Source organism: Pezoporus wallicus, unplaced genomic scaffold, assembly GCF_028554395.1.
Source record: "Pezoporus wallicus isolate ANWC-B61680 ecotype Strahan unplaced genomic scaffold, APGP_CSIRO_Pwel_v1 contig_1438, whole genome shotgun sequence".
NCBI classification, from domain to species: Eukaryota; Metazoa; Chordata; class Aves; order Psittaciformes; family Psittacidae; genus Pezoporus; species Pezoporus wallicus.
The window spans coordinates 2,751,738-2,773,388 of record NW_026638681.1 but is presented as its reverse complement, the minus strand read 5'-3'; the positions used below and the strand labels follow the sequence as shown (position 1 = coordinate 2,773,388).

The 21,651-nt window shown below is 37.0% G+C and overlaps 1 protein-coding gene across 15 annotated transcripts in view; it reads right to left on the bottom strand.

Moving 5' to 3' along the window:
• The window catches only part of DMD (dystrophin), a 1,199,681-nt gene that overhangs the window by 803,312 nt on the left and 374,718 nt on the right, over nt 1–21,651 (bottom strand). For all 15 annotated transcript variants that reach the window (XM_057411860.1, XM_057411861.1, XM_057411863.1 and 12 more), the window contains exons 5-7: nt 21,274–21,366; nt 17,682–17,854; nt 4,843–4,961 (exon numbers count right to left, since the gene is read on the bottom strand). In XM_057411860.1, coding sequence (XP_057267843.1) covers nt 4,843–4,961; nt 17,682–17,854; nt 21,274–21,366 — 385 coding nt within the window. The remainder of the gene's footprint in view (nt 1–4,842; nt 4,962–17,681; nt 17,855–21,273; nt 21,367–21,651) is intronic.

Here is a 21,651-nt window from a genome sequence, read left to right as displayed (position 1 = left end):
CATTTGCTTAAGAGATTTTATGTCTTTTGCTGAAATTAGCCAAAGTGAACCCATACCAACAAAGATGGCAAATATCTCTATCACGACTCATTCCCATTGTTATTCTTATAACAATAGAACGAGTAATATAAGGATCTGAAGACTAAGTTCATAACTTTTAAAAGAAAAATGTTCAGTGGGCTATATTATTTACATCTAAAATACTGTGAATTCAAGAGAGCAGTCTGAGATTTACAACTTGAATTATTTACATTGCAAACAACCAACTAAAATTTTTGAAGAAGTCAGCAACTCAATTTCACATCCAAAATACCTCAACAGTCATCACAAAGGTGTGAAAAAGACAGTCAAATATTTTCCTTAGTTGTACCAAGACTAATGGTCTTAAAAAAAAAGAAAGAAAAAGAAAATAACATAAATAACATCAAAAAAACCCCACACTTCTACTGCAGTGTAGTAAAACTTCTACTACACTGTATTAGAAGTTTTCTACATGTTAGGTTTGCTGTTCAAATCCTAAAAAAAAAAATATTCAATTAGCTGGATTTGGCAATGTTAAACACATGATATTTTGAGTTGAATGAAAAATAACTGGAAGCTCACAAATATTAATTTTATACAATGAAAAGGAAAATAACTATTTTTTTCTTTTAAAGGATCACAGAGAGCATTATTAAGATTTAAAGCACCTTAGCTGCATCATCATAAATGTCTTAAAACAAAAGGTCATTGTGAGTTATGTGGGCATACTTGGGCCCAAAAAGTTCAATTTGCAAACACATTTTCCCTGTTGAATCCTGCCCGCTAATGCCTAGGTCTTTGTTAACTTTCTTCTAAATAACACTTTCTACCATCCATCAGTTTCCCCACATACCTTCTTGTTTTTTCCCCTTGACTTCTTTCATAGAATCATTTGAACACACTCAAATCGTTCCTTATAGTGAGATGCCCAAACTTGCCCATGGTGCCTGTGAGGGGGCTGCACCAGTGGGAGAATGGCCTCCACTGACCGGCGTGGCTATGCTTTATTTGATGCATCCCAGGACATGGTTGGCTCTTTTGGCTGTCAGGTCACGCTGTTGACTCATTTAACAATGAGCCCACACCCCCTCTTTACATCCCTACGCCTCCCTCCCAGCCCCAAGATCTCTTTCTGTGGGGCAGCTCTCCAGCCTCTCCTCCCCCAGTTCATACATCTAACCAGGACTACCCTGTCTCAAGTGCAGAATCTCCCTGTAAGGCCTCTCTACCCTCAAGAGTCCACAGCTTCTCCTAGTTTAGTATCATTGGCAAACTTCATGCACATTCAATTCCTGCATCTAGAATACAGCTGAATCTTCCACTGTTTTTTCATGACAGAAGAGAGGAAGGAAACCTGTCTCTAATGTTTTTCTAAAAACTTTCCAACATCAGGGGTAAAAGCCAAATAATAACAAAACAAATGTTCAACAGGTAACATATAGTAAAAAAAAATCTGCTGTGGAATGGGGTCGGCTTTCCCACCTATTCTCCCTGAACAGGAAATGGAAGAGGCTGGAGTAAAGTTCTGATCACATCTTACTCTTGTAGACAAATTTGCTTTTTCTCCCCCAATGTTATGAACTTTCTGATTGCAGACTAGCTCTGCAGAATTTAATCTGTGTTGCATGTGTAGCCTATTTTGGGAATTTATATCAAAACACAGTATCTTCAGATAACACCTGATTAATCACGATCTGTCCTTAGCTAATTTAGTTAGGGGAAAGCTGTAAGCAGAAAGACATACAGCTTGCTATTTTTAAGAGGACATTAGTAAGGTTACATATGAAGTCATCATCAAGTTTCATAGACAAGATGATACAAAGTCAATGTATCAAAACAGGAACAAGACAATTTTGTCAAACGACTTTATTACTTGTGTATAAAGTAAGAATTTCTTAAGCTGATGAAAGGACACAGAAGCCACCTTTTATAGGATATACCTAGTGGTTTTGTATGTGGTTTTAAGATGCATGCATCATCAATGCAAATGCAAACAACTAGGGTAGCTTTTGTTAAGTTGTCGTGCTTAAAAACTAACCCAAGTGCCTAATTTAAGATATACTGCTCATGTAAAAAAGCATTCCTAGCAGTTAATATAGGTGAGGAAAACTGCAAGAGCAATCATCTTTGCATGAATCAAAATACAACAGCTTTAACTTACACAATACAGCTTTTAAAGCAAATACTTAAACATAGTCCATATCTTAACTGCTTTGGTGACTGAAATGGAGATCAACTTCTGAAACAATGTTTTAAAAGCTGCTCATGAGATAGACTTAAAATATCAGCCACAAGAACAAACCGATTACTTCTCATGGGAGAGACTTGAAGTATCAGCAACCTCAGAAACAAATGAATATTACTCATACATAACCTAGAAAACAAACACTTGGCTGAATAAAAATATTTACTTTTCAAAAAGTAATTGCTAAGATGGACTCCCTAATCATCTGTTTCAAGATGTATCAATCATCAGCAACTTCAGAACACAAACAAAAACCCCTAAACCTTTTCTTTTTTTGACTACTGTGTATGGTGGCAGGAGAGTAGGGCTTTACTGAATAGTTTTTTTCATTTCTACATAATATATTCCAAATACTGAGACATCAAACATTTAATTAACAAACCCAAATTTTAAAGTGTTCACAAATTACATGTGCTGTTTTGATAAATATTAAGTTACACTAATATTTCACCACTGAATGCATATTCCCTTTTTCTTCTAATATAGTAGCCCTTTGCAGTTTTTATTAATTTAAAGGCCAGAGAATAGATTGTTTTTACACAATATGCCATTAAGAGTTATTTGAGTATCTAATTAGGAGAGGTGATGAATAGACAAAGTAAAATTACACACATATTATGCTGGTACCTTCAAACAAGGCTCCTCACATACATATATACCAGTAATTACATTTTTCAGTCTAGAAAAAGATTTATTATCATGAAAAAAATTGTTATAATTTCATAAATTCATATGGTTTCAAATATGTACAGAACTTACTTTTCCTCTGGAAAAAGTTTGCAGTTTTTCATTTGTAGAGGGGAGAAAAAAAAATTGGTGGCAAACACCAAGATTTACAACATTTAATAGCAAATAATTACAGCAGACTTTTGGAAAACTACCAATGTTTTAAGAGTTTTTCAGTTGCTGGCTAAACAACTGCAAGCATCTTTGCCAAAACCAGAATAAAATGCCTAATCAAAAGTGACTTTTGCATACAGAAAACAATTTATGCACTAATCTATTTTAAGAAGAAAGTTAAACCAGTTATAGCAAGGACTGTGACTATATCTGTTCAGTTGTGCTACCCAGTTTTCAGTTCCAGTCCAATTCAGAGTTTACAAGCTGAATCTCATGCTTTAGCACATATGAAGCCTGTTCCTCCCCTTCAGTGATTCACACAAATTCTGTCCTGGAGATGAAATACAGTGTACTAGCTAACAATGCTGTACTGGTTTTACTGTGCAGTTCCTCCACAAGTTCCATTACAGACACTCCATATATTACTGGTACATGGGAACTATTTGTCTGCCCATAAGACAGATACTCAGGAGACACTCACAGAGATTTCACCTATGAGGTCATCGTCGACTCTCAAATCTTACTTGTTCCTCCAATTTTGAGCACCACTCGAGATGCTTCTCTTTTAATTCTACACAGAGCAAAATATCATTGCCTTGATTTAAATCATATCCTCTAACAGATTTTCATTGTACAAAGCAGTAAGGTTACAGAGCAGAGAGGTTTATGATGTTTGACTACAGCATAAACAGATACAATTTTATATATTTCTCTAAAGGAAACATAGGGGATACAGGGTTATTAGTTCAGTCTTGAGACATGCCCTACTATATTTAAAGATTAAGACACCCAGTGCTATGTTTTAGATTCATTTTTGCATTTTGTTAAATACTGGCTCTTCCCATCAGAAACTCACCATGAGATGAGCCACTGAGAAAAGCACAAACATATAGAAAACTGCGTTTCTTAGTGTCTTAATAGGAAATTTCATGAAAACATAGCACATGGAATATAGTGTAGAAGCAGACAGTCTGTGTGTACATACATATATATATATACACAGATGCATACATAGAAAGGAAACGACAGCTCTTCAACATCACCCTATAATAAAGACTGCTTTAGGAATGTTCTCTGAGGAAAAAATACTTAGGCTCTCAGCAATGTAGAAAGTACGGTAGAGAATATACACTAATTCACAAGATTAAAAGGATCATTGAAAAACATGGAACCTTTTTAAACAAAAAGGAACCTTTTAAATAGGACTGCATAAGGAAGTAAAAAAAAAGAATTAAGGTAAAATAGGCAGGTCTTTAACATGTAAAAGAGTGGTTTGAGTCATGTCATCCTGATAAAATTTCAGTATACGGAAGATGTATAAATAATTTTAAAGATATAAATACCTAAGGTTTGAATACACATTTTGAATACATATTCAATGCAATTTGATCTTGTGATCTTTCCAGAAGATATAAAAGCTGCAGATGCTCTAAATCCTTGAAACAGAAATCAGCTTCTTACTGAGATACCTTTAATTAAGTGCATATGCACTAAAACTCCCAAAGCTGGAAAAAGAAAAAAGCTTTAGTGCATGTACATACAGACAGTTCTTAAGCTATTTCCATAGAGTACAAGGGTAACATTAAAGCATAAATAAAGTATTTTGCTTCAGTTTATCATTTATCTTGCAAAAGTTAAATTCTTAGGAGGAAAAAAAAAAGAAAAAAGTAAAATTATTTACAATCAAATGCACGGAAAAATTGATTTTCCACTTAAAGAATACAATTTCTACTAACCTTCAGGATCAAGGAGTTTCTCTATGCCCAGGTGTTTCCTGGCTATGCTGAATGCATGGTCTAATCTTTGCACAGGTGACTGCTGAGAAGCAACAGTGTTCCAATCAAACAGGTCTGGTCTAAAGCAAAAATAAGAGGAACAGTAAATTTCTTCTTTTTTTAGCACTAGATTTAATTACATATTTTAATGGCTATCCATCAGCACCAGCTACAAATTTTTAATTTTCTTAATGAAAGAACTTGTTCGATCAGGAAATAATGAAGTTTGGTTTCTAATGGGGTTGCATCCTATATTCATCCATGTTCATCACCATCGCATTAACCACATTTCTTATTCTCACCAAAGTCCCAACAGCCCATAACCCTCAAATCACCTATTTTCACCCATAACACTGCCCCTGTCACTGCACAAAATATCCACCATGGACTTGTTCCCCTGCTGCAGGCCCAAAGAGTACCTGCTTGAGAAGGAATATCGCAGGCCAGCAGAACAGATATCTGGTGAGATAATTTTGCAGCCTTCCTTCTCTCTCCAGCCACCAGTTCTTCATCTCACTATTTCTAAGCATGTAATTGCTTCTAAGATTACCAGCTTGCTGTTATATCAAATTAAAATAGATTCAAAATTCATAGATGTAGAATCATTTAGGTTGGAAAAGACCTTCAAAATCACCAAACCTAACCTAGCACTTTCAAATCCACTACTAAACCATATCCCTAAATGTTACATTTACATATTTCAAAATACCTCCAAGGACGGTGAATCCACCACTTTACTGGGCAGCCTTTTCCAGTGCTTGACAATCCTTTTGGTAAAGAAATCTTTCCTAATATCCGAACTAAATCTCCCTGGCAAAACTTGAAGCCATTTCCTTTAATCTAATCACTTGTTACCTGAAAGGAAACTGACAGCCACCTCACTACAACCTCCTTCTAGGTTGTTGTAGAGAGTGATAAGGTCCCCTGAGCCTCCTTTTCTCCAGACTAAATAACTCCAGTTCCCTCAGCCATTCCTCACAGGACTTGTGCTCCAGATGCTTCACCAGCTTCATTGCCCTTCTTTGGACATGGCCCAGCATCTCAGTGTCTTTCTTGTTTTGAGGGGCACAAAACTAAACTGAGTATTGAAGGTACAGCCTCACCAGTGCCGAGTACAGGGGAACAATTGCTTCCCTAGTCCTGTTGGCCACACAATTTCTGATACAGCCTGGATTCTACTGACCTTCTTGGCCACCTGGGCACAAGCTGGCTCATTTTCAGCTGGCTGCTGACCAACACCCCCAGCTCCTTTTCTGCTATGCATGTTTCCAGCCACTCTTCCCCCAAGTCTGTAGTGTTGCATGGGGTTCTGGTGACCATAAGAGAAGGTCACAGTCTTTGCAGTACCTGGCATTTACTAGACTTGTTGAACCTCATACAAATGCTTCAGTCCATTGATCTAGCCTGCCCAAGCCATAAGCAATCAGTTTCTCCATGCTGTGGGAAACAGTGTTCAAGGCCCTTGCACTCCTGGTCCCTTAACCAGTTGTCCTAATGGTGATCATGACCTGGGAATGTATGCAGCATAGCTGCATGTGCCACTTTTCTTACCAAAATGTTTGGAAAACACACACTTTTCAGATGAGCATAAAACTGTAGTGCAATCATAGGTTTTAGCTTGTAGGTGCAAAAGTACGAGAGCGCAATTTAAATGTTCTTGCAGGAGACGACAGACCAACCAAACCTGAATTATAGGTCAGATACGCAAATCTGAGCCCTTGTATTATGAGTTGCACTATTTGCAACATAAATTATGTTAATAAATTGTGACTTCCAGCATTTCATCTGAGAGCTATCCAGTAGGATATTCAGAATTTATCAGGCACTGTGGAAAAAAGTTTCATCAGGTATTCTGTAATTAATGTGTATATAATATGAAGAAAAACAACTACACTGTTTGATACAGTGTTTTAAATCAGAAAACACTGAACCATAATCTTCTCCATCAAAAAATCAAGTATGTTATTTACACAAATTAAAATGTGCAAGTAGTTATGACAGATTTACTTACATTTTTATTAATTTCAAAAGTAATTTTAAACATTCTACCATAGTCATAATAGATGGCAAAAATGTTCACTGCATTATACTGTAATAACATCAGAAGAGCGAAGGAAAAAATGCCATTTATGTAGTAGCAATTTCCCAGTTATTCACCTTTGCTGTCCAATCTTTTTTTGAGAGGGGAGTGATTTACATATTAACAATTAAGTTGTTCTAAGTTATTTTGCTTCTCTATGCAGAAGTACTTAAACATTAATTAAAAACAGAGCTTTCTCCTTCCCACATAAAGAAGAACTTCAAAATACTAAATTCGGATGGGAGCAGAAGGGGAAGATAGAGGAACTTAGGTGTTAATCTGTTTCTAATCATTATGCATTATGTCTGTGATCTCATGGATGGGTTTTTATACTAAAATACCAACAGTTTCAAAATCCAGATTATGTCTGCACATAACTTTTCATCTTTCTTGTACTGGATATGAATGGGACAGAGCTAATGTTCTTCATAGTGGCCATATGATGCTGTGCTTTGGGATTTGTGGTTAAAACTGTGTTAACAATAAACCAGTTGTTTGGCTTTTGCTGAACCATGCTTACACCCCCCTCTCCCTTCCCCATGCAACAAGGCTAGCAGTGGGACATAGCTAGAAAAAGTGATCTAAACTGACCAAAGGGATACTCTATGTAACTATATATGGACTATATATAACTTGCTCAGCAATAAATACTGCGGTAAAGGAAGAGGGGAGAGGGCTGTTTTGTCTTCCAAGGTCACTGCTGCTTGAAGACTGTCTGGGCATCAGCCTGCTTGTGGGACATGCTGAGTTACTGCCTTTGCATTACTTATTTTTCTATTATTCTTTCCTTCATATTAACTTCTCTCTATTTTGACTTAAGAGTTTTCTTGCTTTTGCTTTTCCCATTCTCTTCCCTGTCCCAACAGAATGCGGAGAGAAGTTCCACTGCTGACTGGGGTCAACTTACCACACTCACATACCTTTCTATACAGTCATAAAGATATTCTTAAATTCTTAAATCTCGCCAAATTTAACACTTTTTGTCTGGTATACGGCATAGGATGCATAAACTCATATATGAACTTCAGCAGAAAGACCACTTAGTCGCCAAAAATCTATCTATTATAACTTTCTTTAAATGCCCTGCAAGGATGTGTTTCACAAATGCTACAGAGACTAGGGTATATAAAGATTATTCAGTGGCAAAAGCTTTTAAGACAAAGAAAGAAAGAGATTACATCCAAAGGACTACCTCCCCCCAAAATAAAATTTCTGCAGGGATTTGGTTTGAAGTTCTAATTGCACTTGTGCTGCTCAGAGTGGCACGTTATCTTCGCATGATCATGACTTGTTTGGTGATATAAAATTTAATATACAGGAACATGCCTTCTTCTAACCAGCCAGGACTCCACTGGGCAAGAACAATGATATCTAGAATTTTCATTAAAGAATGACACAATATTGTCTTACTCATCTTTAAAAAAAACTCTGTCATCATAATAACATTTTAGATGTTCCATTTCATCCAACATATATATATATATTTTCTAGTTAATGTTTTCAGATAGGCCAAGACTATTATCATCACACCTTCTGTGATCTATGTGACTATGGCACATACATGTCCTTGTGTAGAGCATACAGAGCATCTCTCTTCTTACACGTATTACAGATGCAAAAATTTGAACCCTTTTGTCCTGGGTTCAGCAGTAGCAGTCATTTTTTCTCCTTCTTAGTAGCTGGTGCAGTGCTGTGTTTTTGACTTTTAGCCTGGGAACAGCGCTGATAACACTGATGTTTTTAGTTGCTGCTCAAATGTTTAGTCTGACCAAGGACTTTGTGAGTCTCATGCTCTGCAAGTGAGGAGGGGAAGCTGGGAGGAAGCAGAGACAGGACACCTGACCCAAACTAGCCAAAGAGATAGTCCATACCACAGCATGTCATGCCCAGGATGTAGAACTGGGGGCAGTTACCCGGAAGGGCTAGATCACTGCTCGGTTGGGCTGGGTATCCATCAGCAGGTGGTGAGCGGTTGTATTCTCTCCCCTTGTTATTTCCCTTATCATTATTATTGGTGGTAGCAGCAGTGGTTTGTGTTACACCTTAGTTACTGGACTGTTCTCATCTTAGGCCGTGGGAGATACATTCTTTTGATTCTCCTTCCCATTCCTCTGGGAGGGGGGGAGGAAGAGGTGGGAGTGAGCGAGCGGCTGCATGGTTTTGAGTTACTGGCTGGGCTTAACCCATGACTCCTTTAAGACACAGCTAAACAAGAAGTAGTAAGCTTTAGTAAGTCATTGACAGGTTTCTTATGAATTTTATTACAATTGTACATAGCACAGATTCTAAACCAACTTAAAATTATATAGCGAACTACTGCAACTCAGCTCTGACAAACACCAACTTAATTAAAAACACCATAAAACTTCAAACTCCAGCAATTTAATTCTCCAGATTTTCCCTTTGAAAGAATACTTAGCTATACACATTTCAGTAGCACCATCACTAGGGTAAAGTGTCATAACATCAGCTTGAAGCTTTAGCTTCTCAGTGCAATGCATCTGGATATTTTGCTGGGTATATTTATCTGGCAATACTGCCAAGTATTATTGCAGGACATATTACAGTTCAGAAGATTGAGTTGTACTATATGGCAAATAACATTAAAAAATCCATTAAACAACATCAAAACATAATTTCAAATAACAACTATTATTAGCTTTCTAAGGGAAATTTTAAAAGCAGGGTTGAATAAGTATGAAATAGAGAAAAGAAAAATAGAATACCAATTGTCCTCCTTCATTTGCTCTCTCCATACTGTTCAAATTGTACAAAGATAGAGGAAATCTGTTCTCACATCTGTATTTTGGTTCATCTTTGACAGGGAGTAAAGCCAAGGGGATACAACTAGCAGTCTTCACTCATCTCCCTGAATACATACAAGCATATGTATGTTCAAAGAAGTTAGAACATGCTGAACTCCATCTAGGCACACACTGATCAGCTGAAGCAGCACTGATCTTGTATTAGTTCCTGATCATGTGTTAGTTTACAAGATCATGGAGAACCCAAACTGAAAGGATTGAAGGCTTCAGTGGAGAAGTTTTTTTTAAGTAAAATCAAAATTTATATCAAGCACAAGGCAACTTTTGTACCTGCAGTTCATTCCTATAACTAGCAGAAAGAGAAAAGAGAAAAAAGGAGAAAAAAAATAAAATAAAATGGTGTGTGTGTATGAGCAAACCTGAATATTTCAAAATATATTAGCAAGGAAAATAGTTGCTCAGAGTCTAAAAGGGACTTTTTTTTTTCCCCTACCAATTATATAATTTATAGTGGAAACAAAACAGGCAGGGTAACAGAACTGAATCTGGAGTATATTAAGGCTAAACAAATCCAGACAGATGCAGAAATGATAGTAATTGATAAGACAAAACACAGTTACCCCTAAAAAGAAGAGGTTACCATCCAGTTTAAAGCAAGCAACAAAACAAAGCTCAGAGATTGCAGACAACAGTGACCAGTAACTCCATCCCACCGCAGTACTCTGTTCCTAGCCACAGCCCCTACCAACGATAATTTCAAGATACAGCTTCAAAGTTTACTCTGATTTTTCCTCAAAGACTACCTGCTAAATCTTTGTAAAAAATGGAAAATTAATTTTCACTAGTGCCAATAGAGATATTATGACCAAATAACCCCTACAAGAGTTTATAAGCAGTGAATTTCTGGGTTTTGCTTTCTTTACTTACTAAAGACCATATTTATTCATTCAAATTAGTTTTTTGCCATATGAACCTGAAGTTAATCCATATAAGATGCATATGGCAGTGAAACCTGAAGAGGTAATGAATTTTACAAAGGTGCACATTCAAGAAAACTAAGAGAAACAATGCATACACTCCGGAGGGAGAATTCTGAAGGAAGGAGGTGATACATTTAGAAGATATTTTAACATCATGGGAAGCATTGCTTTCATTTCTTCAGAATTTCCGAAGTGAGTCATTTCTAAAGTATCACAAACCTTTAAAACAGCAACCTTCATATAATATACATATAACTATATAATTACTGTGTATGCAAAAAGGCACCACATTTAGATCATAAATGTCACTAACTCCTTTTCAACAGAAAAGCTGCAGGCTTGTTATTGTAGTTTTATTTGTACAAGATTTTTTTTTATATATCTTCAGCTCTTTCACAATTAAAACAAATCAACATCTAGTAACTAGCATGTAACCTACTGACTTATTACAATAAAAATATTTTTGTCACTCGCCATACCATTGCTTTTACTTCTATTTTTCCTTTAGCTTACCGAAGACAAACTTCTGCTTCTATCCAGGATCTCTTTTTGATGCCATTTTCCTTCTCCCCTCACCTTGACACCTTGAAGCAAACACAGCTACAGTAAAGTGCTCATTTCTAAGGTAGTCACCGGGCCTAAGTTCAAGCATTTCAAAGAAGCAAGGAGGAAGCTAAGGAATGCCACCTGTTCCCACTTCAAAATCCTGATTAAAGTGCTGGGGGAAAAGAACAAAGGCCTCAACAAAGTTAAAGAAAAGAGGGAAAGCTCTCTCTGATACCCTGCTGGAGAAAAAACATTGCAAGAGGCAAACAGGGAAAGCACTCTGTGATCTGGAGCCTGAAGTAGGGAGTTTCAGCTATAGCAGGACTGCCCTCTCTTCCCTAGAAAAATATTTTAGTTTCCTTATATTCCTAGGATGATGGTGTTATGCCACATCTGCTGCCTTGTTTATTCAGTTCAATGCAAAATATACCATTCAAGGAACCATATAAGGAAGCTTATCTTCTGAAAATTTGCACTATGGGCTCACTGATGTGCCCTTGTAGCTTTGTCAAGTAACCTGTGTTCCACTGCTCCTCACATTCAGTATTAAAAGCAATTGCTAAAGATTCTAAATAGGAAGATGATGATTATACAAATGAGAATATCTACTCAAAGTAACCGCTTTCGTATAACGACAGAGAAAGGGCATCAGAAATATCTGATCAGAACAAAACAGCTGCAAACAAGGAAATGGTGGGTTAAAAGACTATAAAACATAAAGCTTCCCACTGAGAGTAAGATTCTCACAAAGTGTACGTCTATGTAGTTAGTCCTTCAAGCTAATCTCTTTCTTTTAATTCTTTCAAGGAGGTGCTGGGAATATTCATCCAGATACAAATTCCCCACTACTCTCTGAATCTCTAATAAAACCCCAAACCAACCAACCAAACCAAAACAAACCAAACAAAAAGCCACCTACCCGTCATTGGAAACATATAAGAGAAACGAAAATATCACCACTTAAAGGATAGGGATTGTTTTGATTTTGCTTTATTATTTAAGGCATGTAGTTATTATTATGAACCATCAAAGTAAAAGGAAACATATTAGATCTTTCTGGTGATTCATGTAAAACCAGTATCCCCCTCTTAACAGCATTAAAGGCTTCCACATTTCAGAAGTCTAAGGAATTTCAGGGTTGGAGTCATTGTGCTTGTCCACAAATATTGTAGGAATTCAACAAGACTGCCTTAACTCTTTTCTGCGCCATTCCTGAGCTTTTTACACCTGAACCATGAATGAAGAAGATTTAGTACTATCTAGGAGATTTTTGGAGTGCAAATAACTAAAATATAACAGTGCTATAAAGAGAAAAAAGGTCAAGGTATAACAACTTTCCAACGTGTTTATTCCTGGACAATTAAGGACCTCCACTGTGACAATGAGGAATATAATGACATCTTCTATAATGCAGTGCCCATCCTTAAATGCTTCACACAATCGCTCAGCCTGGATACTTTATGCTGAAACAGGTAAATACTGTTTAGAAATCAAATTGAATGATACAATTAGAAAAACACATGAATATGAAGTAAGAGAGGCTGAAGGTTTGTTTGCTTGTTTTTTCTTTTTTTTCAAATTTTAGATGGATAAATGGAATATATTGTTAGTAGCAACTCCAGAGTGTGTTAACATCAAAACTAAGGCATAAAATGTTAACTACATCTATTAGTTAGAGCAGATTAAGTTACAATCTTAATCTGTAAATTACAACTGAAAAACTTGAAATACTCAGCCAGTATTTCAGATGAGGCAACACAGAAATTAGAGTGTGGTGTATATTTCGAAACAGTTATATATATAAAAAAAAAATCTTTAATTATTTTTAAAAAGAAAAATCTTATTGTAAAAATACTAATGTGATTTAGATACGTACTAACTACAGCATGTAGGAACTGATTTTAACAGCTTATTACTTTATTCCAAAATACCATGCTTAGCATTATACCATAGAAGTATTATGAATCACTGATTTTAAAAGTAAATTAAATAGGACTGAGTTTGGAAAAGAAAACGGAATGTTTGCATATTGTGAGAGACTGATTCCTTTAGATGTCAAAAATAATTATTTTAATGCCACCAGGAAATCTTCCTCACTTTTTTTTTTTTTCTTTATTTTGAGGAGAGGATTGGTAGCAGACAGGCTAGGAATAATGCTAAAATTGGCAGAAAAATACACACACCAGGCTCGAGGTCCTCATACGAGTTCGTTATCACACCCGATTTTCATACTATGGCTAGCCATTTTTTCTGACTAATTCTGCTTCCATTCCTGAGAATATCTAAAGGTGACGAGGACTGTGGAAACAAATTACAGCCTAAGGGTCAATGCAGAAGGCTTATGGCTTCTGAAATCCACTTGAAGGAAAGGCTAAACTCAAAAACTTCAGAGTCAAAAAAAGAACCTACTATTTGCAGTAAATACTGTTTTTGACAATTAAATCATGCAAGTCTTAAGTTTCAGGAATGAGAAACATAAGTTTTAAATCTGCAAAATTAATTTTTTCACCAATGGATTTTATATATGTAGTAGGTTATTTTCTAAGTAATCAGAAAGACAACCACAGCTGTTCGGACAATTAGAGCAACAAGTTCTTGTTTTTCTTCAAGAGCCTATTTCAACACAAAATGTTGCTGAGAACAAAGAGAGATATTGTAGAAAAGGACAGTAATAAAGGAGCAAAAAGACAATGGAAAAACTGAATCAAAGAAATACAGAGGAATAAACTCAGAGGAAGACTGAAAAAAGAGATAACATCTAGACCAAACTTTATGGAGAAAAGGAACTGGAAGAGAAAGAAGTAGAACAGGAAAACTGGGGAAAGAGAAAATCAATCAGGGAAAACAGAGAAGCTAAATTCAAAAGTGTTTGTCTTCAGAGGGCTTGTCATTCTATGTACATACACCACAAAATATTACTAAAGCACAGGATGTGTGAGACACCAGGTTTCTCTGAGATTTCATGTAAACCGGTGTTGATCAACTGTCTTCTATGGGCATGAAGCCTAGACACTGACACTCAGCAACTATATACCTGTATTTTAGGGTGACTAAATTAGGCATCAGTGCTTCTTAGAGAAGATATTTTATTCTTATATGATAGAGATAGGTACTTCTGAACACTTGGTGTCTTAATGTACCTATTTTATTGATCGCATCTTGAATCTTGAAGAGGAATTCAGTACTCCTGCAAACTAAGCAAGCAGTGCAAAGTGACCAAACATCAATACGGAGGACACACTAAGCGCAGGAGATCATCTTAAAAATTACTGACTCAAGGTTTCAGAGGACATTAGGTCTTCCTCTGAGACTTCTACAGAAGAACTTAGTGATTAAAGCTGAGAAGACAACGACTGGTATGTCTTGGAGACTTGTCTTAGGGAATCTGAATGCACACTTGCTGTTTCCCAGATGAGTATATTAACTACTGGGCAGGAGATAAGACTCTGTGGAGTAATTTTTTTTCACTTCTGTTGAAGTGAAATCCACTAAGTAGAAAGTTATTTATGGCAGTAAGATTTATGGCAGCAGACACAAAAAGAGTTAAGAAGACAAGAAGAACTTAAATTTTGCAGCCCTGCTTTAGAAAACCTAAATAAAGTGCATGAATTTTAGCGAGCGTGTACATGAGTGGTCACAACTGGTGAACTTTACACTGAACTGAACACAGCAGTGCATAAAGTATGGCATACAGACACTTAGATATTTGTTTAGATAATCCCAATGTGGCTCAGGCAGACAACTGCCTTCCCCACCTAGGAACTGCTCCTGAATAAAAGCCTCCCTTCAGACTTCCTGAGCTCTTCTTGAAGATAGGGACAAAAAGGAATTTCCCACTACTGAATTCAAACACATGATACTACATGGCCCTGTACAGTATGTCATCTGAATATCTGAGTATCAGATACCCCGATCAGGAAACAGGCAGCCTGATATTATGTCTGGCTGAAAAGATGTGCCACTGCTTTGGCCTTCTGCTTCACTGATTTGCTGAAAATTAAATCAAGGTAATGACAATGTCATAAAATACTACTGGTTTTAGTGTTTGAGTCTACAGTAATAATTAATTAATCAATGTAATTTCAGCATAGCTGTTTTTCAGAATTTTGAGGTGCTCCTCACTCCCCCCCCCAGCAAGTGGACTGGGGTTGCACAATTTGTCGAGAGGGAAAATAGCTGGGGCAGCTGACCCCAACTGACCAAGGGATATCCCAGACCATATGGGGTCATGCTCAGCATATAAAGCTAGGACAGAAGAATGAAGGGGGGGGGCACATTCAGAGTGATGGTATTTGTTTCCCCAAGTAACTGTTACCCATGATGAAGCCTTGCTTTCCTGGAGATGGCTGAACACCTGCCTGACCTTGGAAATGGTGAATGAATGCTTTGCTTGCATGCATGACTTTTGCTTTACTTATTTTACTGTCTGTCAATCCATGAGTTTTCTTACTTTCACTCTTCTGATTCTCTCCCCCATCATGCCAAGGTGGAGTGAACAAGCAGCCACATGGTTCTTAGTTGCTGGCTGGGGTTAAACCATGACAGTTAAAAACATCATTTTCCCACTTAATAAGACTGTGTACAGTCAGTGTTTCAGGAAATTGAAAAGGTATTCATGCCCACAGAAATTATGTGCATGCTCCCACACAGTGAGAGCTTCTGCAAATCTAAGTGATACAGAGAGAAGAGCATCCCACACAATTCTGCCTTTTTTTTTTTTTTTAAATCATCTACAATTACAGAATAACATCTTTAGAAAGATAGAGATTCATTCATTTCTACAGGATAATTATGTTCTTATATTCAGGTCAATCAGAATGATACCACTTCTAAGAGAGCAAATTAAAATGAGAAATTGTCATCAAAAGGAAATAACGAAATAAGTAACTTTAGAGAGGGTTTGACAAAAAAACACCAAAGCACATTTTAATGAATGACCAACAAATAAAGTAGTTATCAAAAGCTAGTGACACAGTCACTATACTTTAATTCTTTTCTTATTTAGCTCCCCAAATGCAGTTCTCCTAATACCTGCATAAACACTTGCACCAACACCAAGAAGGTGTGAATGCATCAATGAGTAACAGCAGGATGGTGGGAAAGACAGTTGTTAATGTTGTAAATATTGAATGTAGGTGAAAAACATACACAATGCCCTTTCAGAGTATAATAAATTCTTCCTTAAGATATACCTCCTTCCTAACTGAAAGGAAACAACACCTGTAATTGAAAGTTCCTGAACCTTAGCTCACTCAGATCTTAAGACTCCCAGGCATATGCAAAGTGAAAAAGAACTCCCAGCAGGAGATGCCTACTGTGCCGGGATGGTTGTGTAAGGCATAGCCATCAGTATTACATCTTTGGACTACAACAGCAGTAGACTTAATCAGATAGTTTCAATCAGAAACAAACACATGATCCAGTGAAAATTTTTGAAAGTAATACCTATAGTTCTTCACTGGTTAAGTTGGAAGGCACAGATTGTCTCAGACTATGCTTTTAGTACTTTGCCTTATTTTAAGCAACGCAAATAAAAAAAAAAATGGAAAAAATGGCCTGACTTGTACTAATATCTTTCTTGTACATCCCTGTTGTCTCTTAATAAACAGACCATACCTATTTAGCTGTTCAAAAATTCAACTCACTGATAATTTGGAACAGTCAGCTACCTTGCAGCACAACCCCCCTTTGGGAGAGCAGTACAGAAGTAGGAGAAAAGAGATCAGGAGGCTTACTATATTGGAAAAACAAGTACTGCTTTAAAATTAGTAGCTGCAACTAGTCCTTTAAGATAGACTGGCCTTCACTGTCTTCCTTAAGCCAAGTACACACAACTACCAGAGAACTTTGAACCTCAAAAGGCAGGGGTTTATGCAGCATAGACTAGAACAAGGCAACTGCTGAGGGAGGGTGAAAACTCAAATCAGCTGGGAAAAACATGAAAGGTTTTCAAAACAAAGGCTACTTTCTCCAGCTGTGTCCCTTTGAGACAAATCCATACTTTTAAACCAACAACTGTCAAAGGCTTTCAACAAACACTACCTTTCCTGCTTCCAAGTCTCCACAGGAAAATCTCCTTCTACATCAACCTCAAAGGCTTGGTTTTGGATCTATCCTTTGCTCTTCTCACCAGCTGCCAAGCCTGTACTCTTTAAGACTACCTGCTTGGTATATATACACTGGAATTCCCAAAAAGGATCTGAACTGAGTATATTCAGTTGTGCTGTGAAAACCTCAGACCCTCTCCCTCCACAAAAGGATTCAGGATTCAATCTGACATCAAACAACACAGCACCCAAGTCAAAGCAAACAGGCAGCCATTTAAAAGAATTCTGAAACACCCCTACATAATAGATACATCATCCTCAAGCCCTGTAACAGCCATCTGTTACAAGTCTCACTGCAATAATGAAACATTCGTTTTCCTACCTGTGACTGTGGAGCAGTGCATTGAATGCCAATCCATCAGACCAGCTACTGGTGAAATTGATAACATTGACCTGTGGGTAATTACGAGTCGATTGGCGGACCCAGCTCAGCAGAATCTTTTCACTGTTTGTCTGCTGCAGTCCAGCCATGATGTTTTTCATTACATCTTTGACCTGCAATAAGAAGCAGAATTTCATCAGTGATTGAACTTACTCATTAGAAACTGCCTTTGTGTTGTGTTTTTTTTTTTTCTTGCACAAAATCCCTTGAGTTGCTTAGATTTAAGCCTTAAAGAAAAACTTCCTTAATAATTAAAGTACATACTTGGTGTCATAGTATAACAATAGCAGCTAAGTCTGAATGATTACAGACAACGGATATTGACTTGTTGGTCACCATTGCTGATGCATTCAGTACATTTATCCCTGTGCCACATGAAGCATTCCATGCATGAACAGAGATGGCACATTTGTTTCCATCACTTACGGACACAGGGTTCATTCCAACTAAGTCTTTTTCCTTTTGGTTTTCTTTGCTCTGGAAATACATCCTTGGTTAATGGGATACACTACTGCAAAAGCTGGTAAAATGATGAAAAACATTCTTCTCTCACTGACAGAGTTGAAATAAGTACCAAGGCAAAAATAAACGTGCATGGTAGATAACATTTTTGACTTAAATGTGCAAACTATATTTGCATACATGCACTTGGATGAAAAGTGAATTTCATTGCATGCATTGAAAGGGTACTGCATATGATTAAATTTTAATTTTTTTTAATGAATAGTTAATGTTCCTTTTTCATTAAGGAAAGCTGAGCTAGTTATTATTTTACAAAAAGCCATTAATCCTGAGGGCTTCTAAAAATATTACCCTAACATTGGACATAACGCAGTGGAGTATATATTTCTTAGCAATTTCTTTACTACTGAAAGAGCACACAAAATTTCTATTAAGAATTCTATAATTTATTTTCCAATTTTAAATCACTGCTTTCTCCACATATACTGTAAAGATTTAAAGGTCTTTAAAATACTAAGATACAACTTAAACTTATTTAAGCTTATTGTTGCTTATTTCCTCATGGAGTATATAATTTCACTACTACGCCACTTGAATTGCTCTGCATATGATATCAGCTGAAGAACAACATTCAGTGCAGAAGCTACTTTGTGATAAAAGATGGACCACTCTGAAATTGTGTCCTAGTTGTTGAAAGTCAAAGATGAATTGTGGGAATGATGAAGATCAAAGAAAGGTAGGCATTTAAAATACTGAAGTAAAAAGGTATCACAGTATCACAGTATGCTAGAGATTGGAAGGGACCTCAAAAGATCATCCAGTCCAATCCCCCCGCCGGAGCAATGTTACACAGGAATGTGTCCAGGCGGGTTTTGAATGTCTCCAGGGAAGGAGACTCCACAACCTCCCTGGGCAGCCTGTTCCAGTGTTCCATCACCCTCACTGAGAAGAAGTTTCTTCTCAAGTTTAAGTGGAACCTCTTGTGTTCCAGTTTGTACCCATTACCTCTTGTCCTATCATTGTTTGCCACTGAGTAGAGCCTGGCTCCATCCTCGTGACACTCCCCCTTTATATATTTATATACACTTATAAGGTCACCCCTCAGTCTCCTCTAAACTATAGAGACCCAGCTCCCTCCATCTTTCCTCATAAGGGAGATGCTCCACTCCCTTAATCATCTTCGTTGCCCTGCGCTGGGCTCTCTCCAGCAGGTCCCTGCCCTTCTTGAACTGAGGGGCCCAGAACTGGACACAATATTCCAGATGCGGCCTCACCAGGGCAGAGTAGAGGGGGAGGAGAACCTCTCTCGATCTACTAACCACCCCTCTTCTAATACACTCCAGGATGCCATTGGCCTTCTTGGCCACAAGGGCACAGTGTTGGCTCATGGTCATCCAGGTATGATCTCATCCTCAAAGTTGGGGTCACTTCCTATTCAATGAGAAATGGTGGAAAACTCTACTTCTACAATTAAAGTCACCTTGTCCTCCTGGGCACCCAGAGAGAGAATGCCAACCCTCCCATCTGGTACCTTGGTGGCACCACAGAGCACAGTGCTACACCATGCCACATTGCTGCAGGCAAAGCACCATGCTGCCTGCAGGATGGCTGGGTCCTGAAGCAAGATCAGTGTCTGAGCAGGGAAGTGCTGGCTGACACTGAGGATAGAAGGAAGCTCTTTGAAGGCTTCTCATTTATGATGAACAGTAGTAGGAAGACACATGCTCATGTCAGCCTGAAGAGCTTTTGGATGAATAAGCTCCCTCAGCATCCAGGTTCAGAAACTACACATTCACGTCTAGTAAAATCTGCTTCTTGCAGATGAGTTGCAGATGACCTCTGATAGTAATTTCTTTGTTACTGCTCCACTCTAATGTAGTATTTCCTGGCAGGAAAAAAGGCTTTAAGGTATAGAAAAGTCTGACTTCCACAAAATAGAAATACTTGCTTTTCCTGGGGAATGGGCCAATACTACAGCAGTAAGAAAAGACTCAATTTTGAACAGAATGGGAGAAAAGGGTAACACAGAAACCACCAAGACAACTTCCAAAATGTCAAATGGAAAGCTGTGATCAGAAGAGTTGTTCTCAGCACCACTGAAATATTTGCCTTATGTAAATGACTATGATTTTGCCTTTTTTTTTTTTTTTTCCTGAAGAAAGTCAATATTTCGGCTATGACTTACTTAGCAGCTTTTCTCTGTTGCTTTCACTACAACATGTCCTGTAAAACTAGAAAAAAAAAAAAAAAAAAAAAGTTTCCTACTTCAGTGAATGATGAACATGATTTTTTAATAGAAGTGTTTAGTTTTTAATATAAGGGCTTCTAGGTTTTGTTTCTCACCATTTTTGCTTGTAATGCTATGAAAAACTTGTAGATTATTGCTTGGGAAACAGAGCCAGCACAAATGGACAGACTCTTAAGCCCAGATTCATATAAAAACACACTCAGAGCATCTGTATGCTAGTTCTTTTCTTAATTTTGATTTTACTGCTGTGTCAGAATTTATTTGCTTAAGTGTCTTCATCTACCACGTTTCTTATAAGAGCTGTACCATAAGCTTCCCCCACTTTCTAAAGAGAAAGGAAGTTAAATAAACCACATCTGCTTCAATAATTTGTCAGAGTCACATCTTTTTAGTGTTCTAAAAATAATTCTTGGAAGGATAGGCCAGCAGTGAAAAGCAAAAAAAGTAATTATTATTTTGTTTAAATATAAAAGTCACTCTCTTTAAGATATTAAAAAGAAAACTGACTATGAAAGCTATACATCCATGTTGGCTTTTCCTATCCATTTTTCTAACAATAATTTTATTATATATTCTCTTGCAACATCTGACTGGGAAAAAAAGAATCAAAAGGCCTGCTCCTAATGCTCTAACAACTATTTTATCTTCTTAAGTTTCTTAATATTCTAGACAAAATGTAAACAGACTTCCATAAAACTTGCAGATTGAGGACATTATTTGCAATGCTTATGTTTACTTTGTAGGTTGTTGCTATATAATAACGGGAAATAAGATCAGTAGAATAAAGGTACTTCATGAAAAGTAAGAAGCAGTACCACCCACCTGCCAGTGGAGAATTATATTCCAGATCAAACCAAGGGTCAGCTTATGATTTCCATCCACAATGTCTGAGCTCCCAATATTTACCAAATCAACCTATTAAAGAAGCAAAAATATATTCGTATAAGATTAATAGCAAGTCTAAGAGGTTGGTGTTATACTTTCTTTATGGCAAGGGAGATGGAGGGATGAGCCAGAGTAAATCTCTCATCTGGTTTCTGTTATTTAGTAAACATTAAATTAATGTTTCATAAATGACACAATTAATGGCCTAGCAAAAAGCATGCAGTGATCTAGACTTCCAATTACAGCAGTTATAGCATGTTGTGAAAACATACAATTAAAAATAATAGTTAACATAAAAGATTTTTTGAGTTAAGT